The 19,935-nt window shown below is 39.6% G+C and overlaps 2 protein-coding genes across 2 annotated transcripts in view; one reads left to right on the forward strand and one right to left on the reverse strand.

Annotated features, from left to right (window-relative positions):
- Positions 1-16,645, reverse strand: part of hbn (aristaless related homeobox homeobrain) — a 20,726-nt gene extending 4,081 nt beyond the window's left edge. Inside the window, exons 1-2 of the mRNA XM_011502004.1 lie at positions 16,573-16,645; positions 6,716-6,978 (exon numbers count right to left, since the gene is read on the reverse strand). Of these exons, the coding sequence (XP_011500306.1) occupies positions 6,716-6,978; positions 16,573-16,645 (336 nt within the window). The remainder of the gene's footprint in view (positions 1-6,715; positions 6,979-16,572) is intronic.
- Positions 16,646-17,225: 580 nt separating this feature from the next.
- LOC105364237 (vegetative cell wall protein gp1-like) lies at positions 17,226-18,161 on the forward strand. Its single transcript, XM_011502124.1, has one exon. The coding sequence runs from the start codon at positions 17,226-17,228 to the stop codon at positions 18,159-18,161; it is 936 nt and encodes a 311-aa protein (XP_011500426.1).
- Positions 18,162-19,935: the final 1,774 nt, after the last annotated feature.

Below are 19,935 nucleotides of genomic sequence, written 5' to 3' on the forward strand. Positions count from 1 at the left end.
GAGCGGAGAAAAGCCGGAGGTAATCGCCGTCCGGGTAATGCCGAGTCCCGGGCAGCATCGGCATTGGCCGGCTCCCGCGGGAGAGAGAACAGTCGCGTTCAATTGCGTAATTGCCGTTAATTGTTTAAGTGCTTACGAATGGTCGGACCGCGACGATTAGTTCAGGGCGCACCTCCTCTGCTTCTTTCTATTCTCTTTTGGCCACTTTGCCTTACCTATTTTCCTACTGACAGAAGCAACAGCACTCCTCGTATAAAAATAGCTTTTATTCCGAATTATGCAAGTCAATCGGCTGAGCTACGTAAAATTAACTATCCAAGGATATTTTGATATAATCGCTAGTTGGGTGGGAGCGTGGTTATCGTATGAATTTATTATCTCTCATAGTAAATAATCGGTCGTTGGAATTTTGTACAATTTTAATATTCATCGTTGGATAATTTTGATCGATACCTCTAACGGTTAAGCGAGAAAGTCCTTTTATAGAATTTATCTAATACACGAATAATGAATGGCTATATTTCCTAAAGAGATACGTACTTTTTTTTCTCAAAGACTGCTTCTATAATATACGGATCTGCTCAAAGCTTGTGCGGATCAAAAACTTACCTAATGATCGAACTAAATCGTAACGCTACGTTTCCAATTACATCCGGAAACTCTTGGTGATTATCGCCAGCCAATCGACATTCGATCTTTTCCTTTATACGCCATTACTCTCTCTCTCTCTCTCTCTCTCTCTCTCTCTCTCTCTCTCTCTCTTTCTCTCCTTCCTCTTTCTTTACATCCCCTTTTCCTCCCAATTCTCTCTCTTTCTCTCTCTCTCTCTCTCTCTCTCTCTCTCTCTCTATCTCTATCTCTATCTCCCCCCCCCTCTCTATCTCTCTCTATATCTTTTAAATACTTCAACTTCAAATAAAAACATCAACTCTATAAACTTGCCGAGTATCTACTTAAAGTATTAAATCGTCATTCCAAATGCTCCAACGATCGTCTTAATTAGTATTAATTATTAAACAATTATAGATGAATTCTTGCGCTAATTCAAGTAGGACATGCAAACGTGACATTCCCCTCCAAAATTCCGATAAAAAATTCGGCTCGACGTCTTCCTTCACCGCACTCTCGGGCTTGATTAATCTAACCGTTAACAATTATCTCGATTTCTCTCCGCGAATTCTCGTTCGCTTGCGATTTCGCTCGGACCCGGCCCACGCAATCTCATTGTCCATGGAGACGTCGGCGCCAGTAGTTCTCCAGCTCTCTCTTTTCCTCTCTTTTCACTCTCTTCGCTTCCCTCCCTCCCAACTCCCTTCTGCCATCATTCGTCCCCCTTCACGGCTGCCGCGAAGCCGCTGCCCTCACGTGCGCCGTATGAGTTCGAAAACGGTGCATTACGTCTTTGTTGGCAGGCACAAAGCTTAATCCGACTGGCTAAAGTTCGATCGGTGTTGTTGAACAATACATACGGACATAATTAACTAGCCCGCTAATGAGTTTGTTTATCGAATATAAATTAATGCAGCGACTTTATTGTACAATTAACATGGGGCATATTATTTGCAGACTATTGCTAGTTCCGATTGCCTTTTTGTTTTCAGAGGTATTAATTTCATTCGAAGCTTATCGTGAAATTTATTATAAGATTCGATTGAACGAGTAAGGAAAATTTGTATCGATTCGATTAATTTGATGCAAGTGGCAGCTAAATTGAAGATATTCTCTCCGATCGTGAAGCTACTTATTGAAGCTAATTCTTACATTTTGTTGTCCTTATTTAATTGCCTACAATATCGAGAAACAGACATGATGATATTAATGCGAAATACGTGCTCGTGGATAAGGTTTTGGCATTGAAAAAATTCTTTCTTACTTTAGGCGATAATGTGAAATGATCGAACGCTTTGATTCGAACAAACTATCGATTGGGCTCGATATCGGTAAAGCAAATTTGTTTATAGTTTAATAAATTAATATCGGCAAATTAAGCTTCAATTGGGATACGATCGAATGCACATGATGTGGAAATAATTGTTTACATGAGAACCTGCCTTATTCTCTTATATTAACCATATAATTGAAAGGAGGACAATAATAAAATGGTATCAACCGGCACCCCTGTTCCCCTTCTTATCTAGCTCTACCTTAATCTTTCCGTATAGTCTGAGTCTGGGAGAGCAGTGTCGATCGATTTAACGCCCGATTAATTGAGCCACTCGATCTCTGCTCATCCCTTTGGCCCATCCATGGCTTTATGCTTGCGCTATTAAGCGACGAGGAAAGTGGGGTGGAGCGTAGTTTGACGGGGTTGTAAGGGGAAGGGGAAGGTACGAAGCGCGCGCGCGCGCGCGCGCGTGTGTGTGTGTGTATCTCTCTCTCTCTCTCTCTCTCTCTCTTTCTGTGTGCGTGCGTGCGTGCGCGTGCGTGCGCGTGCGAGGGTGGGAGGGGAGTTTACCAACGGCTGAAAGAGATAGAAAGAGAGGGAGATAAAAATGAGAAACACGCTAAGTCCTTTTTTTGCCTATTGACCAAGCTTGGGGTGACGATGGGGCATAGCGAGGCAACTACGCGTACTGTTATGATGTGTGTGTCTCGCATATAAGTCGATTGCTTTTGTGCTCTTTGAAGTACCTCGTGCGCGCGTACAACAGTGTACACGCTCACTCCCCGGAATGATTATTAAATTGCGAGAGTTCCTTCTCCGGTATAAGGGCATGTACGAGCAGAAGAGAGAAGGAGCTGCGTTAAGAGTCGATTTTCAGAATCACTTAATGTTCGAGAGAGAGCACGTCAATTTTGGAGATTGAATTTTTTTTTAACTGCTCGCGAATTTCTTGGCTGCAATTTACTATATGAGAGCACTATTTCCCGGTATTGATAACGATCAAATTATATCGAATAAATAATTATAATCAAATAAATAATTAAATCGTCGTAAGAACGCACTTGGGCAGATTTTCAACATTTCACTCGCCGTTTCAACGTACTTTGAGAATTATATCCATGTGGTTGTTTCCTCGCTCCATTAATCTCTCTTCGCGATAAAATACGATAAATTATTACATTTAGCGAATTAATTGTAATTGAAAAACTAGAATCCTCCTCCATATAATTAAGTATAATATAATTAACAAGAGAGAGAGAGAGAGAGAGAGAGAGAGAGAGAGAGAGAGAGATGAAGATGAAAAAAATAAGAAGAAAAAAAACTAGTTGATGAAAATTGGAAGTACACGTATGATCTACTAATGTCATATTTCAAAAGAAATAATTTTTGTTTTTTCTTTTTTTTTTTTTTTTTTTTTTTTTTGAAGCATCTTATAAGAAAAAAGTTAAGATATTCCTTATAAGTCCTTATTGACGCAGGGAATCGACACTTTAGCGAATCAAGCAATATTCATAATAAAAAGTCCATCGTCTCCATCCATAAATAATTTATAAATTGAATACTAGAGGTAATCACATTTCTTATCATACCGCTGAAATTCTGTACTATTACAACTATTATCGACTGACTACATTCCCTAATCATCGTGTCCATTAAGCTGTAATGCATAACAGTTAAAGTGGTTGTCAAAGATATACAATGATCGATTGACCATTACCAAAATCCCATAGAGCTCGAAGATTAGCCACAATCCCGCAGTGAGTTTAACGACGAATGAAAGACCAGTGGACAAAACGGGCGTACCAGCCAATAAAATCGGCGCCTCCTGTCGTTCACGTTAGTATCCATCGAATGTCGGGCCGTTAGTCAAAGATACATATGCATATGGTGAGTGGGAGGAGAGCCGGAAAGCTGTCCATTTGCGACGCGACAATCGATCGCAGCGAGCCGTTAATGTCGAAAAATGGGGTAATTTCGTATCTGAAATTGGTATCCGGGATTTCCTAGATTGAAATAAAGTGGCCGGGCGGTAACAGCGGCGGCCGCTGGATCGTTTAGCGATGTTGTCGAGCGACGGCCAATTGCTGGCATTGTCGCTCTGCCGTGCCACAATGGCCCCAATCGGAATACTCGTTCTCTCTTTCTCTTTACAACCACCTCTATACAGCGTCACGCTTATTCACGCTCTATCCCAGCTCGCTCGCTCTAAATTTCTCTCCCGATATCTCGTCAATTTCTTTCCCACCTACTCTTTCGCATCATTCTCATCTTTTATCACTCTCAAATTTCCCTCACCCCCTCTTTATATATACATATATATATATATATATATATATATATATATATATATATCGTAGTCTCTATCGTTTTTTTCTACTTATCGACTTTTTTCCCTACCAGGTCTATGTGTGTACAGACGTATCGAAGAGCGAAAATGAGAACGAGAGTGAGAGAGACTGGAGCATCCTTGAATGTCGTTCTTTTCACCAAGGCAACCCTAGCTAACTCTCGTCGTCGGTCCAGAACGCATCGCACTCTCGCGCTTTAGTTCTTTTTGTCTTGTTGCAGTGAAGCACGAGGCAGCGAACGATTGTCCGACTGGTCGGGGATTGAGTTTGAGTCACCGATTTTCCAACGATACAGAAAAGTACGGGAAAGGCTATTTGGCCATTGTCGGGCTCCATTTCCCGCCCCGCGGAATCACCAACTCTCCGATTTTCGCGAGCGTACGTGCGAACGATTCGGGCCCCCCCCCCCCAATTCCATTGCAGTACGAACTTGGTTTTCCACTTTGTCCCTATGCGCCGTCTAGCTTACGTCGTTTCCACTTTATTCGCGCAGATTTTCACTGTTACGCGATATAATTGTCGACTCCGTTGGCGAGCGACTTTAACGAAGCATGAGACATTCGATTGAACATAGACGGGATAGTAGTGGCACGCGCGAGAGCCCTCAATTAGAAAAACAAATTATATTTCGTTCGAGTATTTTTCGAAAGAGCGAAAAAGTAATTCGCCGACGATTTTTCCATATAGTCGCGTATGCGCGCAACGAGTGAAAGGATTAAATTGCAAACAACATCGAAGCTGCTGAAAGCTTTGCGCGAGACTTTGCAAAATGCTATAAATCACGAATGAAATGCAAGCAAATTTTATTTCACCCACCTCTACGTTTTCATACATTTTTTTTTTCTTCTTTATGTTTCATTTTTTTTTTCTTTTTCTTTTTATAATACCATGGTGAATTAGTGGATTTTTGTAAATTTTGAAAACGAATTTACCTCTAATTATTGAATGGCGTAAAATAAAACTAAAGCTGCAAATTGCGAGCGATATGTTAAGACAACAAGCGCAAGCGAATGCGGAAAAGAATTCGTATGCTTTAATACCGAAATCGCCGGGGGATTTATACCGATTTTCGCATTAGAATTAACTTTCATGTATTATCGGTTCGCTCGTACATTTGGAAAATACATTTCCGTAATAATTACTAAAGAGTCGATTCTTCATTTTTTCTTTCTTTTGTCTCCTACCAAAGTAAAGAATAATCTTCTCTAAATTTGTGAAAAATAACGATGTAATAAGTATACCGTGATAATTGAACCTTACCCATTATATAATTTATTTATTCAGCGTTAAATGAAAAATGTCTGGCCGTACGAAAAATATTCTGCCCTTGCGTTAATCGTTATTTAAAAGTCCATTGAGCAACTGCACGTTGAGACGCCTTGGCAGCGCGCGAAATAATCCGTTTAACGCAATCGGAAGCATTTATACAATTTTTGCATTTCTTAAATTGCTCGCGAAAAGCCAAGAGCACAATGTACTCGAGAACAATGAAAGGGAAAACAGACCCGACGACGCGACGTACTTCTTTATAAATTTAATTTCCCGACTGTGGGCCGGACTCCTCGACGGAATTCCGACGGTTAGCTCCTACAGGACCGTCGTAATTCTCGTCGGTGAGGAACAGCGAGAGGGAGAAAAGTGCTGTCGCGCGCCCTCCGGCTCCTCTTTCCCGCGATAATAACAAAGTGTTTGACGGCCTGGCGAGGTTGGCCGAGGTCGCGGTGCTCGTGGTGGTGCTACGTAGTGAAGGGGCGATGGGAGGGGGATGGGAAGCCGAGGCCGATTTCGCAATGATTAATTCGCTCGTGCGCCCGTCTTTCGTGAAATTACGGCCGTAGGGGCGGGAGAGAGAGAGAGAAGAGAGAGAGAGAGAGAGAGAGAGATAGTGAGGGGAGGGGGAGGAGACGGATTGCAGAACAATGGGCCGTAATTAGTCGAGTGGTCGAGAAGAGGCGCGACCCCGTGGCCGCTAAAGACGAGTGAGACGACGTTCCCTCGACGTCTTACGAGGCTCCGCCAAAGCATGCGGCATCCTTCGGCGCCTTATTCCAATGGGTATTTCTCCGTGGGTAAGTGATCGCTCATTGGCTATTGGTAGTACGCGTGCAATTTAAAAAATTGCAATTAAAGGTGTTTTCCACGCTGGTGAGTGGAGATAAAAAGAGAGAAAGAGATAAAGCACGTCCGATAGAATTTACTCGATAGAACGGGTGAATTGAAAGTTGTTCACCGCGTGTCAGGATAACACCGGCCCTTACCTTAACGTATCATTTTTCTCATTGCGATTATCATCGGATACGGACGATGGGTACTTAAAATTCCGTTTGTTTATTAAAAGTAAATTACCGTTGACTGATGTAAACTTAAGCCGCCAAGTTGGGGTGGGGTGGGTCGGCTCAATGCACGGATCCATGACAGTAATGATAAAGTTACGCGAGAATAAAGCAGAAATGGCAAAAAGAAAAAAAAGAGGAGAACCGACCTGTACTCTGGCCTCGGAGAGGTCGAGCCTCATCGCCAGCTCCTCCCTCGTAAAGACATCCGGATACTGGGTCTTCTCGAACGCTCGTTCGAGCTGGTGCAGCTGATACGTGGTGAAGGTCGTCCGAGAGCGGCGCACCTTGCGCGGCCTGTCGGACTCCCCGAGGTCAAGGGGATCGTTGAGGGTGTCACCAAGCTGCTGCTCACTGAGTCCGATTTCCGTATCTCCGGATTCACCGACGGCGTCCGTCCGACTCGCGTGATCTGTCGCAAACACAGAGAGATTCCTTATTATCCCGAGTTTTCCTCGATTTTGAGGGGGTCAGTGCGCAAAGCAACGAGACTCACCATTGACGGGACTAAGCAATAATGGATTGCTAGTTAAATACGTGTGCGGGACTGTAACTTGGACATTGTTGGATGGATTCATGGTAATATAGTAATTACATGCTATACCGAGACTCTCCTATTATAACATTACTTCATAAACAGTACTCCGAGATTGAGTCATGTTTATTTCAATGCAAGTATCGCGAATATTTCGCCCTTACTTAAGCCGAACGATGCATCAAAACTTTGATTAATTTGTTAAAACATACAATTATACGCGAGTGAGTGAAACTCATTTTAATATTAGTTCCGCGGCAGAATTTGCAAACTAATAACGAATGGTTGTTCGCATGTAAAAATACGATGCAGTAAAGCGAAAAACTAATGTCAATGTGCTACGTGAAATTAAAATATAAAAAAAAAAAGGAAAAAAAAAAAGAACAAATATATATTTATATAACCACTTACGATAAAAATATAAAATGTCACATGTCACGTTTTCGTCTATCGAATTTTATACTTTTTTAAGCCGTGCGTGCACACTCGATTCATATTTTTTCGTCGATGATGTATGATCGACGGATTTGTCAATTTTTAAGCCTCGCGAGCGTTGATTTTTTTACCTGAACGTCTCCGCCAGTTGAATACTCGAACCATTTCAGGCCGAAATCGCCGGGAATAATGCAGACGCAAGTGTACGCCGATGTATTGACTGTCTGATGGAGGAGAAGAGGGGGATTAACGCGAACGTTTATTAACGATCTATACGTCCGTTAGTCTCTTGATTTTTTTTCCCTGCCCGTTATTCTTCTCCCGTTGATTTTACATTCAGTGCGTTCGCGTTACTTCCCATCTATTCATACTTCAATATCATTAGATCCTGCAAATCGTCCATTTTAGCGTTTCAAGCCACTTGATTAATTAGAATCTTTTATACTTTATACTCAAACTACGTCATCGTTTTTTATCGAATCGCAATCGAACTAATATTATGGAAAAAATAATATTTGCATTAGTCAAAACCATTAGACTTACTTAAGTCAGAATTGCAATATAAATTCCAACTTACTGAAGTCCAAATTGTAATGTATTGCGGTTAAATATCAAACTAATTTCTTATTATATGTGCGCAATTTGTAGACATTTATTGTATATTTACTAAGACTTCCTAGTTTTTAATATCTAAAGCATTAGAATATAATCAATATAGAAGATTAATAAGAACAATAGAAATCAATAAATTTCGTACTTTTGCTGCCATTGTACTCGTTTCCTCGATATTCTTTATCCACTTTATAATGTGTATTCCGAACAGATGGTAAAATAGAATTCGTCCAACTGATCGGCGTTTCGCTTGAGAGTTGAAAAAAAAAAAAATAAATAAAAACAATAATAATAAAAGAACTAACAAAATATCGGCAAACGACTTCGATATCGAGTAAAATCTACCGTACACGAGCGAAAAATGTTGTCCACTTATCGAGTATGCTAGTACGTATTAATATATTAGCGAATCATTTTCTTCGCATAATAAAATAAAAAGACGTTTGAGAAAAATGCAACTCCGTGCAATTCACATTTATTGCGAACAGATTCAAACATTTATTGCCACTATATTAAATGCCATCATAATGATTGAGTAATTAGGTTTATTTTTCGCCAATGATACTATTAAATAACATCATTAATTTTCTAACTAATTTTTTAGATTAATAAATATTAAATACTCGAATGTTTGATTTGAAATTATTTAGTTCAACAGTAATTTGAAAAATGATGAGTGCAACAAAATATTTTTACTTATATTATAATTTGTCTATTTTATTTTATTTCCAATTAATCGTTTCATTAAATGGAAAAATAGAAGAATTTTGAAGAAAAATATTCTATATTGTATAATGAGGTACCTTACTAATTCTGGTTATTGTTTTGTTTTAATATTGGAAAATGGAAAAATATTCTCCAGTAGGGCAAAAAAAAAAGAAAAAAAAACAATTCTAACAGTTTTAACAAAAGATTTACTTGATCACAATACCTAAAATCGTCTATACAATTTTTTTTTTTTTTAAGGATTCGTCTTTCAGATATTTATATTTAAGAATCGATCATTCGCCTATTCGTAATTAATGTTCATAAAAATTTATTTCTAATAATTTGCGAGAAGAACAATGATAAGTAAAAAAAAAAAGAATTGTTACGGAATAAAGTACGGATAAACTAATTTTTTTCTCTCTGAATATTTGTCGATACAACTGAATAAACGAACGAAAATTTTTCCTCAAAAACAATTATTATATATGTATTTACGTGTTACATTAAAGCCTTTTTTTACATTTATTAAAAAGTATAATTTATAATTAAGAAACTATAGGTCATAATATACGTTAATAATTTTAATTAATAATAATGTTTTTCGTTATCATAGTATTTATTATATTATAAATTTCGTTAATTTTATTTCACATACAAGTAGCTAAAAGAATTATATTCGAAATACACAGTTCAATAAATAACATTGCAATTTGCAATGTATATATATATATATATATATATATATAATAAAAAAAAATAAAAAAATATTCACGTTTGCTTAAGTATTATTTATAAAATTATAAAAATAATATAAACGATCTCTTATTTCATTGCTCATTAAAACAGTTTAAAATCACTTTATTTTACTAAATTCAAATATCATACATAGAATTAAAAGAGATAATAATAATATATTAAGCAAACAAAAATTTTGGAGAGCTAAAAGCTTAACAGGACTTCTGACTAATTACGTTCTATATGATTGGCATATTCCATCTAGTGCATCTAATAAATCCGCTTAAAACTTACAAAGACACACATCTACGTGCGCCATAAGTATTCACCGACGCAATTTTGTCACTATAAAAGGACAAAATTTAAGAGATAATATATTAATTTAAAAAGATTTTTCATTTTTTCAGATTAGAAACTCGTTCGTAACATTATAAACTGAAATGAAAAATTGAGATTAAATTTAGAGATTTATAAGTCCTCCCTTGATATTATTAAAATTTTCTGCTTAAGCCTCCAATTTAAAATATCCGATAATGTCTATAATGAAAATGCTATTCAATTTTTTTATGCATCTTGAAATGAATAATTCCGACGATTATACATTTTAATCGAATTTTAGATGAATTTAATTGAAAAATTCTTACAATTTCATTAGTACAAACGCTAAAACTTTCGAGCACAAACCGCGTGTAAATAAGCTACTTGAAAATAAATTATTTATCATAAATAGGCAATTGTTTTAGGGTGGTTTGGAACTATCGTTATTGATGAAAAGTTTTAATTTTATATAATTAAAGGGAGTAGAAACTAAATATTATTTATGGCTACTGCTTCCTAGAGGTAAGGAAGTTCATTTTGCGTTTGCGCGTAATAAACATCAAAGGAGATGTTAAAAATATAGGCAAAATTGCGTTCCCGAGCTCTGTTAAGCTAATTAACAGAATATAACATAAATCTCAAATATTAAATTCCACTTTTAATACACTAAATATGCAAGTCGTTTTTACTCGAAGATACCGGTATCGCAAATAATAGTTTGTCATTTAATCGCTTCTCAGAATAAAATTTAGGAAAATGGTGAGTTATTGAGAGCAATCACGCACACAATAATTACTCACTTAAATATGATTTAGGAATACAAGATTTTTCTAATTTTTCTTTTATAACGAGTATAGTTTGATATAAAATATTTAATATGAGAATAAATAGTTGAGAAGAAAATAGACTTACAATTTGTTAGGCTATTTTGTAATATGTAAAATTATTTGAAATCAATTATTCTGGGTAGAATTTGGTATTGTCATAGTGATACTCTTCTGAAATAATACAAATATGCTTTTCAATAGGATTGTTATTAATATAATTAAGCACCTTCACATTTAAAAGTTGAGTTGCACGTTAACGACATTTATGTGTATTCGTGTTTATATCGTTTGTATTTCAGAATTTCTACGCATAATTTAAGATTCATTATGATTTTACAACCATATACTGTTTGAATGTGCTATTTGCATTAATAATAATGATGGAAAATGAACGCATAATTCCTTTCGCATAATATATTACAATTTATGGAAAATAAAATCCATTTAGTTAAATAAAAAAATAAAAAAAAAAAAATAATAAAATTTAAAAAAAAAAAAAAAAAAGAACATACCACCTTGTGCCTTTCCTTTCAAAAGAAAAACATACTAAAATACAAAACATCATCTTTCATTCATTAACGACATAATTATCCGATTGAATCATTAATTTTGGCGTCAATAAATTAAAGCACTTGTAATCATAAGTTTGAACATTTAATTTATGTAAAAATCTGCTTTTATAAAGAAAAAGAAAAAAAAAAATAATAATAATAAAAAAAATTAACAATGATAAATAGAAAGAGAACGGCTATATTATTGAAATTTAATTTAATATTAAAGTCCATACTTTGAATTAAACATTTAAATTGGAATTTAATTGTATTTGGACGTTCTTAATACACTCGACGTAAGCGTTTACCATTAAGCGAATTCAATTGATTTGTAACATCCTGCCCGCTCATAACGTAGAGTAGTACAAATGTTTTTCCCTTTCCACTCAATTACCAAACAGATGTACAGATTACACGAGTGTTGGCATCATTGAATTATAAACATTGCAAATTAAAGTTTCTTTCTCATCCGTTCGATTACAATAATACAATGGACAAATCAATATGCAAGTTTCAAAGCAAACTTCAAAAGTTATGATAAAAAATTGCAATCAATTAAAACCTTACATTCGAGCTCGAAAGTCCTTGAATAACTTTTAAACTAAAAACTTCAATCGTCTGGCTTAACAATTTTTCGTTTGAAAAACGACATTTATAATAATGTCAATTTACTCGCGTACGTATATATATACCCTAACGAAGCGGAGGGAAAACGAGTTGTTAATTATTTCATTCTTATTACGTGCCTCGCACACGTTACCACTTACCTTTCACTGCTCCATGGTTAATAATGTTGCTATTCCGTTGATATTCCCCATAAAAGTTTGCAATAGAATCAAATGATCGTCGATGCAAGGTCGAGGCTTATCGTTAAAAGCCGTTAATTGCCCTTAAAGTCCGTCCCGAATAATATACAACTTAATTCCAAATTCCGCTACATTTCCAAACGCCAACAAGTATATTTACAAATTGCCAGTCGAACATGCCCAGTCGGCCATAAACACTGTCATTTTGTCTCGACGGAGACAAAAGACTTTGCCCCCGGCAGCGGCGCATCCGCACAGATTCATATGTAAGTACGACGGACGAATCGAGCGAGCGGCTAATCCCACATGAATAAAGGGATTTTTATGTTTTTATGCCGCTTCACAATGGCTTGGGCACTCGATGCTAATCTCCGACCGAGGGCCCTGACCTTTTTATCGAGTCCGACACGCGGCCGCGTTGGCGCACGAGTGGCTGCACCCGCCGGACGCGAAATTAAAAATTCAAAATCCGTTTGGCCGTGTTGTAGCTCTACTATTCTTTCGTCGAAGACAGTCTATGGCCATCCTTCATACCCTCCCTCCATCCCTTTCGCTACTCTATCCCTCTTCCTACCAACAGCCCTTCCGTGGCGCCTCTATCTATCTATCTATCTATCTAGCTATCCATCTATCTCACTCACTCACTCACTCTCCCCTTGCTGGTGCGATCGGTAGCGTTGGGACGTGGGTGGCAAACGAGCGCGCGATGCAGAAAAGCGAATGGGGGTTGTGAAGGACGCTCGTTCGCTGGTTGCTTACACCTGTTGGAGGGCTTAAACGGGGCTTGGACGAGGGAAGGGCGAGACCGGGAGGCGCATACGCGCTCGCTCGCTCTTGATTTCTGAACGCGGGGCTCTACTCTACTCGAGTCCCGTTCAATTCGTGCCCGAGCGCCTCCTCTCCGGTCCTAATGGAGATTAGGATTTTTCACGAAATTGACGCGAGAGGCTGCAGACAATTTTACAATCGCCATATAAATAGCGAAGGATAATTAATTGGCGAGGCAGGACGAACGCGTAACTAAGACCCGTAACTAAGAGTAAGGCTAATTATTGATGAGCGCTAATAGGAGGCTGAGGGTGAGAGGAGGGGTCCAGTGGAAAAGGGAGTCGGGATCGGAGGGTGGGGGGGGGTATCGAGGAATTACATCTTGGTGCAAAGTTTGCGGTCTGCTCTTTCGCTTTCTTCGTGGTACGCTTGTTATCGGGCTGGGTTGTCAAATTTAACGATCTCTGTCCGGTTTATGGTGTCTCCTTTTCATTCAGCCGGGATGTTTGCTTTGTCCTGAAATTGGCCTAACCTCAACCGTCGCTTCTCGACGCTTTTACATCTTCGATCTGATTAGCTTGTCACTGTCAACCGGACCATCAACCTTTTTCAATTTACGGTATTTACGCCCAGGACAAGTCAACTTTATGTTTCAAGTTTATCAAGCTTTATGGGGTTGCTCGACACATGACACGAATGTTTATAAAAATCAATGATTTTTCGTACGTTTACGGATAATACGCAGTTGGGCATTTTTACATTTTGATATTATCGTATTTTTCGTAGATAAAATTTCAAGATATTCATCTCTGAAAGGATCTTCAAAATAATTAACAGTTCGATCTATTTACATAAGTTTTTTTGCAAATAATATGATCGGTAATTTAAATATAAATATTAACACTTCACTATTATTCACTCCCATGGTTTCAGATTATTGTTGAAATAGACGATGATAGTCGTGAAAGATGAATTAATAAAGAATAGCTAGAGATTCATTCGACGGAAAATTCAATTTTTTGTCACATTCAAATAAAGAAAAAGTACAAGAAATATTTGGTGAAAAAACTGTTAAACATTGAATCCCTCATAACGAGATTTACAATTAGGTAATAAGAGAAGGAGTAGTAAGTATTGCAGGTGTAGGGATAAGCATTAAGAAGCTTTGGAATTTCTAAATCTCGCGCCCCATGATTTTCCATGCTCCGCTTACGTCGGATTAAGATAATTACTGCGTCTGACCAGATTTCAGGGTTTTCCTGATGCCTTTATCAGGACATATCTCTTTCATTATTTTGTCGGGTATTGGATAATTATGTTTCGCCGGTTAGTTGTGTCAACAATGTAAATTTAAACTAAATATTAAGTAATTTTCTAGTAAGAAAATTATTAACTATCTCTCTCTCTCTCTCTCTCTCTCTCTCTCTCTCTCTCTCTCTTTATAAAATCACCATTAAAAACTACTATATTTATGGGATAATTGAATGGAAAATGACATATTACTCTTATAAATTATATAAAATACAATATTACACAAATTAGTAATTGGTAAGTCTAGTTTTTAATACATGAAGTACTTGGAGTTATTTATAGAAAAAATTCATCGGGTTACGCATTATTTCATATCTTACGAGTTTAATGCCCGCATAATCTATTTAATTCCTATAATTATCCCTCTCCTCGTAGCGGCAATATCATAATTAAATATACCGATTCCAAAAATACACTAAATTAGTATAAAATATTCGATAACTAGCATCTAATAGGTAAATTCCAATTAAAATACGATTCATGAACGAGGTTCTACAAGTAATAGATAATGCAACATGAAAATGAGGATTTAAAAGCTAATGACTTAAATAAACAATAATGATTATTACAATAATATTTATAATTAATGTTTGGTATAATTTAGGAAAGCGTCTGTAATAATATTGATAAACGAGCTTCAACCGTTTGGCAGACTTTGATGCAATTATATAAGAACTTCATTTATTGTTAAAAGTACAATAAATGTACTTTTGGCTAGGCATTAGTAAACGTAGTTTAGAAGTACTAGACTTATGTGAAGAATGTTTTATTCAATCATAATGAAAGTAAATAAGAAAGAAAGAAAGCAAGAAAACCATTATATATTTAAATATTTGTCATTATTGAAAAACTGTGGCTGCAAGATTTTTATATTAATATTAATATCTGATATTTACTAGCAATATTAATCAACAACGAGTCACGCTTGATGTAAATAACATAAAAATTGTATATTAATGTATAGATGAAATTAATGTTTTACGTCATTTCAACAGATAAAAATTTTATTCAATCATATTTTCTTTTACATATTTCCATTGTCGCCATTTTCTAAATACTTTACTTGTATTAACCACTCGCGAACTTATCCCAAATCAATAATGATCACATTAAAGCCTTCATTTATATAAAATAAGAGCATTTAGTACAATTGCAACAATAATGTGACAGCATTCCCATAATACAATTTATTCTCAATCTCATCAGAACTCGTGCAATTAAATATAAATCAAATCAAACACAGGCTCGAGTTATTTAAAATTCATGAGAAAGTATATTCGAGCCAGTTAAGAAAATAGCCGTGTAAACATACGGTCCCTAGTTGCATTAAATCAGTGACGAAGTAGTAAAAAGAAAGCCAAGCACGAGTTCACAATCACGTGTCCCAACAGCTTGGAAGCGCGTACTCTCGCTGCATCTTAATTGTCATCGTCATCGTCATCGTCATCGTCATCGTCACCACCACCACCACCACCACCACCACCACCACCACCACCACCACCACCACCACCACCACCACCACCACCACCACCACCACCACCACCACCACCACCACCACCACCACCACCACCACCACCACCACCACCACCACCACCACCACCACCACCACCACCACCACCACCACCACCACCACCACCACCACCACCACCACCACCACCACCACCACCACCACCACCATTACCACCACCACCACCACTACCATCACCATCATCATCACCACCACTACCACCACAACCACGACCACCACCACCATCGTCATCATCATCGATACAATCCCTACGCGTCGATTCGGACCAACGACGTTCAACGCCCCAGGTTCTCTTCCAGGGTCGTCCATCTAATTACCCATTAAACGACATTACATTGTGCAGGAGACACGACGTTCGTTCTCCCTCTAGCCTTGCGACGCCTGGCGCTCGCGTGCGCGCGCACTCGGCCACGTGCTGTAAATACTGAGGCGCGCGCGAACACCCGCAAATATTAGAGCCCGATTATTGCCACGAGCGGCGCTTATCGATCGCCTTTGACATCGCTTACTTGCGGCTCGACAACTAGACGACGCGTGCCTCTTATCTATCACAGCGTCGGGAATTTATGCAGCAGTGCAGGGGCACGCGGCACCACTTGGAGCTAATCAAACGCAGTCTATTCATTTGGTCGATTGGTAGCTCGTCTTAAGGACATGCGTCCTTGAAATATGCGCCGGTTTCAGGATAAAGGACAATTTGCACAAGAGGTCCTGGTATCGTAATGGTGCATAAAGCATTTGGTCCGTTTAAATAACGATTGGGAGAGAAAAAGGGCGAGAGCAGGTTTGTGGAGACGGGAATCGTGGGGCGAGCAAGGGCTAATAGATCAAAAGTCAAAAAAAGTCGAGATACCATGGAATATCAAACTTACCATCACTCTTGGCGTGTCCCAAAATCTGGTCGATGCTGTAGACCGTCCGTTTTTGATTGTAGGTTTGCGCCATCTCGCCTGTCAATGCGGTCCCCGTGAACGTGAGCGCGCGCCCTTGGAAGATCCAATGTGATATAACAGGAGCGGCGAGGACGACGGTCGTGGCGGTGACGGTGACGGTGACGGCGGTGGCGGCGGTGGCGGCGGTGGCGGTGGCGGTGGCGGTGACGGCGACGGCGATAACAACAGTGGCAACAACGTTAATGACGAGGTCCGTCAGCGAGCCGATCAACAACAGTCGGATTATCGGCGCTTCTCACGTCCTCACCACAACCCTCCCAAGATCCGCGCGAACCCCATTAAGCACGATGAGCTCCTCTTGAGTCGGAATATCCCTCGGCACTCGGGGCTGCAACGAGAATTCAACGAGAATTCGACGAGAATTCGACGAGAATTCGACGAGAGATGGCTGGAGCACGGGGCGAGGTCGGGACGCGAACTGAGCTCACGCTCCTCGGCGCTCAGCCCTTAAAATCGCCCGTCGCACCGACACCCCTCGCAGCCTCGCTTCCACCCCTCCCGTCCCCTCGCCGCCTTCGCCGAGCGCCGAGCCGAGCAGACGGGCCGACACCGCCATATTAGCCGGCCGGCCCATGGCCGCGCGCCGCCGAACCCCTGACCTCGCCGCTGCCCCCACCCGCGGCCCCAACGCCGGGTTGAATGGAGACCTGGGCGGGGAGTACATTTCGCCCTTCCGCGTAAATTCCCTCTATCCCTCCCCCCATCCCAACCGCCCAGCCACCCACCCACCCTATCCGGCTCCCGCTCCCGATCCCGTTCCCGTTCTCGTTCCCGTTCCCGTTCCCGTTCCCGTTCCCGTTCCCGTTCCCGTTCCCGTTCCCGTTCCCGTTCCCGTTCCCGTTCCCGTTCCCGTTCCCGTTCCCGTTCCCGTTCCCGTTCCCGTTCCCGTTCCCGTTCCCGTTCCCGTTCCCGTTCCCGTTCCCGTTCCCGTTCCCGTTCCCGTTCCCGTTCCCGTTCCCGTTCCCGTTCCCGTTCCCGTTCCCGTTCCCGTTCCCGTTCCCGTTCCCGTTCCCGTTCCCGTTCCCGTTCCCGTTCCCGTTCCCGTTCCCGTTCCCGTTCCCGTTCCCGTTCCCGTTCCCGTTCCCGTTCCCGTTCCCGTTCCCGTTCCCGTTCCCGTTCCCGTTCCCGTTCCCGTTCCCGTTCCCGTTCCCGTTCCCGTTCCCGTTCCCGTTCCCGTTCCCGTTCCCGTTCCCGTTCCCGTTCCCGTTCCCGTTCCCGTTCCCGTTCCCGTTCCCGTTCCCGTTCCCGTTCCCGTTCCCGTTCCCGTTCCCGTTCCCGTTCCCGTTCCCGTTCCCGTTCCCGTTCCCGTTCCCGTTCCCGTTCCCGTTCCCGTTCCCGTTCCCGTTCCCGTTCCCGCTCCCTCTCACGCTCCCTCTCACGCTCCCTCTCACGCTCCCCCTACCACACCCACACCCACACCCACACCCACACCCACACCCACACCCAAACCCACACTCGCACCCATACCCGCACCCGCTAACGCTCCCACTCACGCTACCGCTTCATGAGTGTGAGACCTGTCTTGTGCGGCTCGCTTTCCCCGCATCCTCGTTTTAACCCTGCGCCGGTGAGTGAGGTTTCGTCGATTAGCTCGTGTCGCCGACGACTATTCCCAATACCCCCCCCCCCCACACACACACAACTCGTCACTCCCTCATTCGATGTCTCTTTCGCTTTTCTTCTTCTCCCTTTTGACTTTTTGCTCTCCATTGCCGAGCGAACGTTACACGTCGGCCCCACTCTCTCGCGCTATTCGTATTTCTTTAATTGCCGACGATATCCAACACTTCGCGGACTTCGAGGAAGTGGCGAAAAATAAGGCCGTGTTGGTGCTTATTTCATCTATCGGTATGTCATTTCCTCGACGCTTCCACTCGCCCCTTCATCCAGTTATCTACGAAAAAGCTGGTGCGAGTATTTTGGGGGTCAATAAATAAAGGCTACGAGGGGATGGACGACGATGCTGCGAGCCGAGATTTCTCTGCGCGTCCAACTAATATTTAGTAACGCGTTCAAAAATCTAATTTTCTTTCACATCGAATGACAGAAACAAGATATCGATGCTCAAACTTTCTCCCACTATTACAATGAGCCTTACGTTACGTAACTATTTACAATCTATATGCAAATGATATACAATGGTGTTTGATAATAGAAGAAAATAAGCAAATATCAAGATGAAAGTTTTAGTTATCGTGTTCAATTGATTATTAAGAGATATAATGATCACTCGTACAAAGAAAGAGTGAGATTTCTTTAAAAAAAATAATAATAATATTAAAATGAATAAAAAATTAAAACGAAAGAAAGAGAAAATATTAAGATATTAATTTATATTAACTTAAAGCCAACATTGGAAACTATAATTACCGAGGTGACAAAGATATTGCAATTATTGGAGGGAAAAAAAAAATCACATCGACGTGACTTCTACTTTGTTCTTTATAAAATTATTAAAAAGATATGCTGGGAAAAATATGTAAATATATGTTTTAATAATCTGCATTTGCATAATGAAAAATTCAAATGATACGTCCAGTATTTGAAATGAACAGATAATACTCTATAGCAATTGCAATATGTACACACACGCGCACACACGCACACGCACACGTTTTAACAACAACAACAACAACAACAACAACAACAACAACAACAACAACAATAATAATAATTTGATTATCGACATTTATTATTAAATTATATTTTTTATCCATCTGGAGAGACTAGAATTTTTATAATCCAATTTATCCATTGACTTTATGATGAAATAATATTTAAAAAACAATGCAAAAAATGTTTAACAATATTTCATGATTCAACACAATGTCACGCTCTATCGCTCAATTCTTTCCTGATGATAGACAAATACTTACGCTTATAAATTACGAATGGTAAATATGGTAAATATTTTTTCAGTTTCCATAAATTCGTATGCACAATAAATTTAAATAAATGTAGCAATTTCATTGATTGCATTTCTCAAAATTAATACAATTATGAAGAAGAAGGGGCGGAGAATACTTTAACATTAAAGTTTATTTGAAAAGTTAATAGAGATGAAGATTTATTTGTTAATTGACTCGTCTTGATGAATTTTGATGCTAGCATATTAATAGAAACTTTTGTATTATCGTTGGATCGTTATCTTTCCAATATTTTCTCTCTTATAAATGGATGTTTATTTTATTTATACAAATCGATGTGTTTATACTGAATTTAGTTTGAACAAATATTTGAGCTGCGATAGTTTCGAATGAAATTGCATCCTCGTGTCTTCGT

The sequence above is a fragment of the Ceratosolen solmsi genome, unplaced genomic scaffold (genome assembly GCF_000503995.2).
Source record: "Ceratosolen solmsi marchali unplaced genomic scaffold, CerSol_1.0 scaffold43, whole genome shotgun sequence".
NCBI lineage: Eukaryota > Metazoa > Arthropoda > Insecta > Hymenoptera > Agaonidae > Ceratosolen > Ceratosolen solmsi.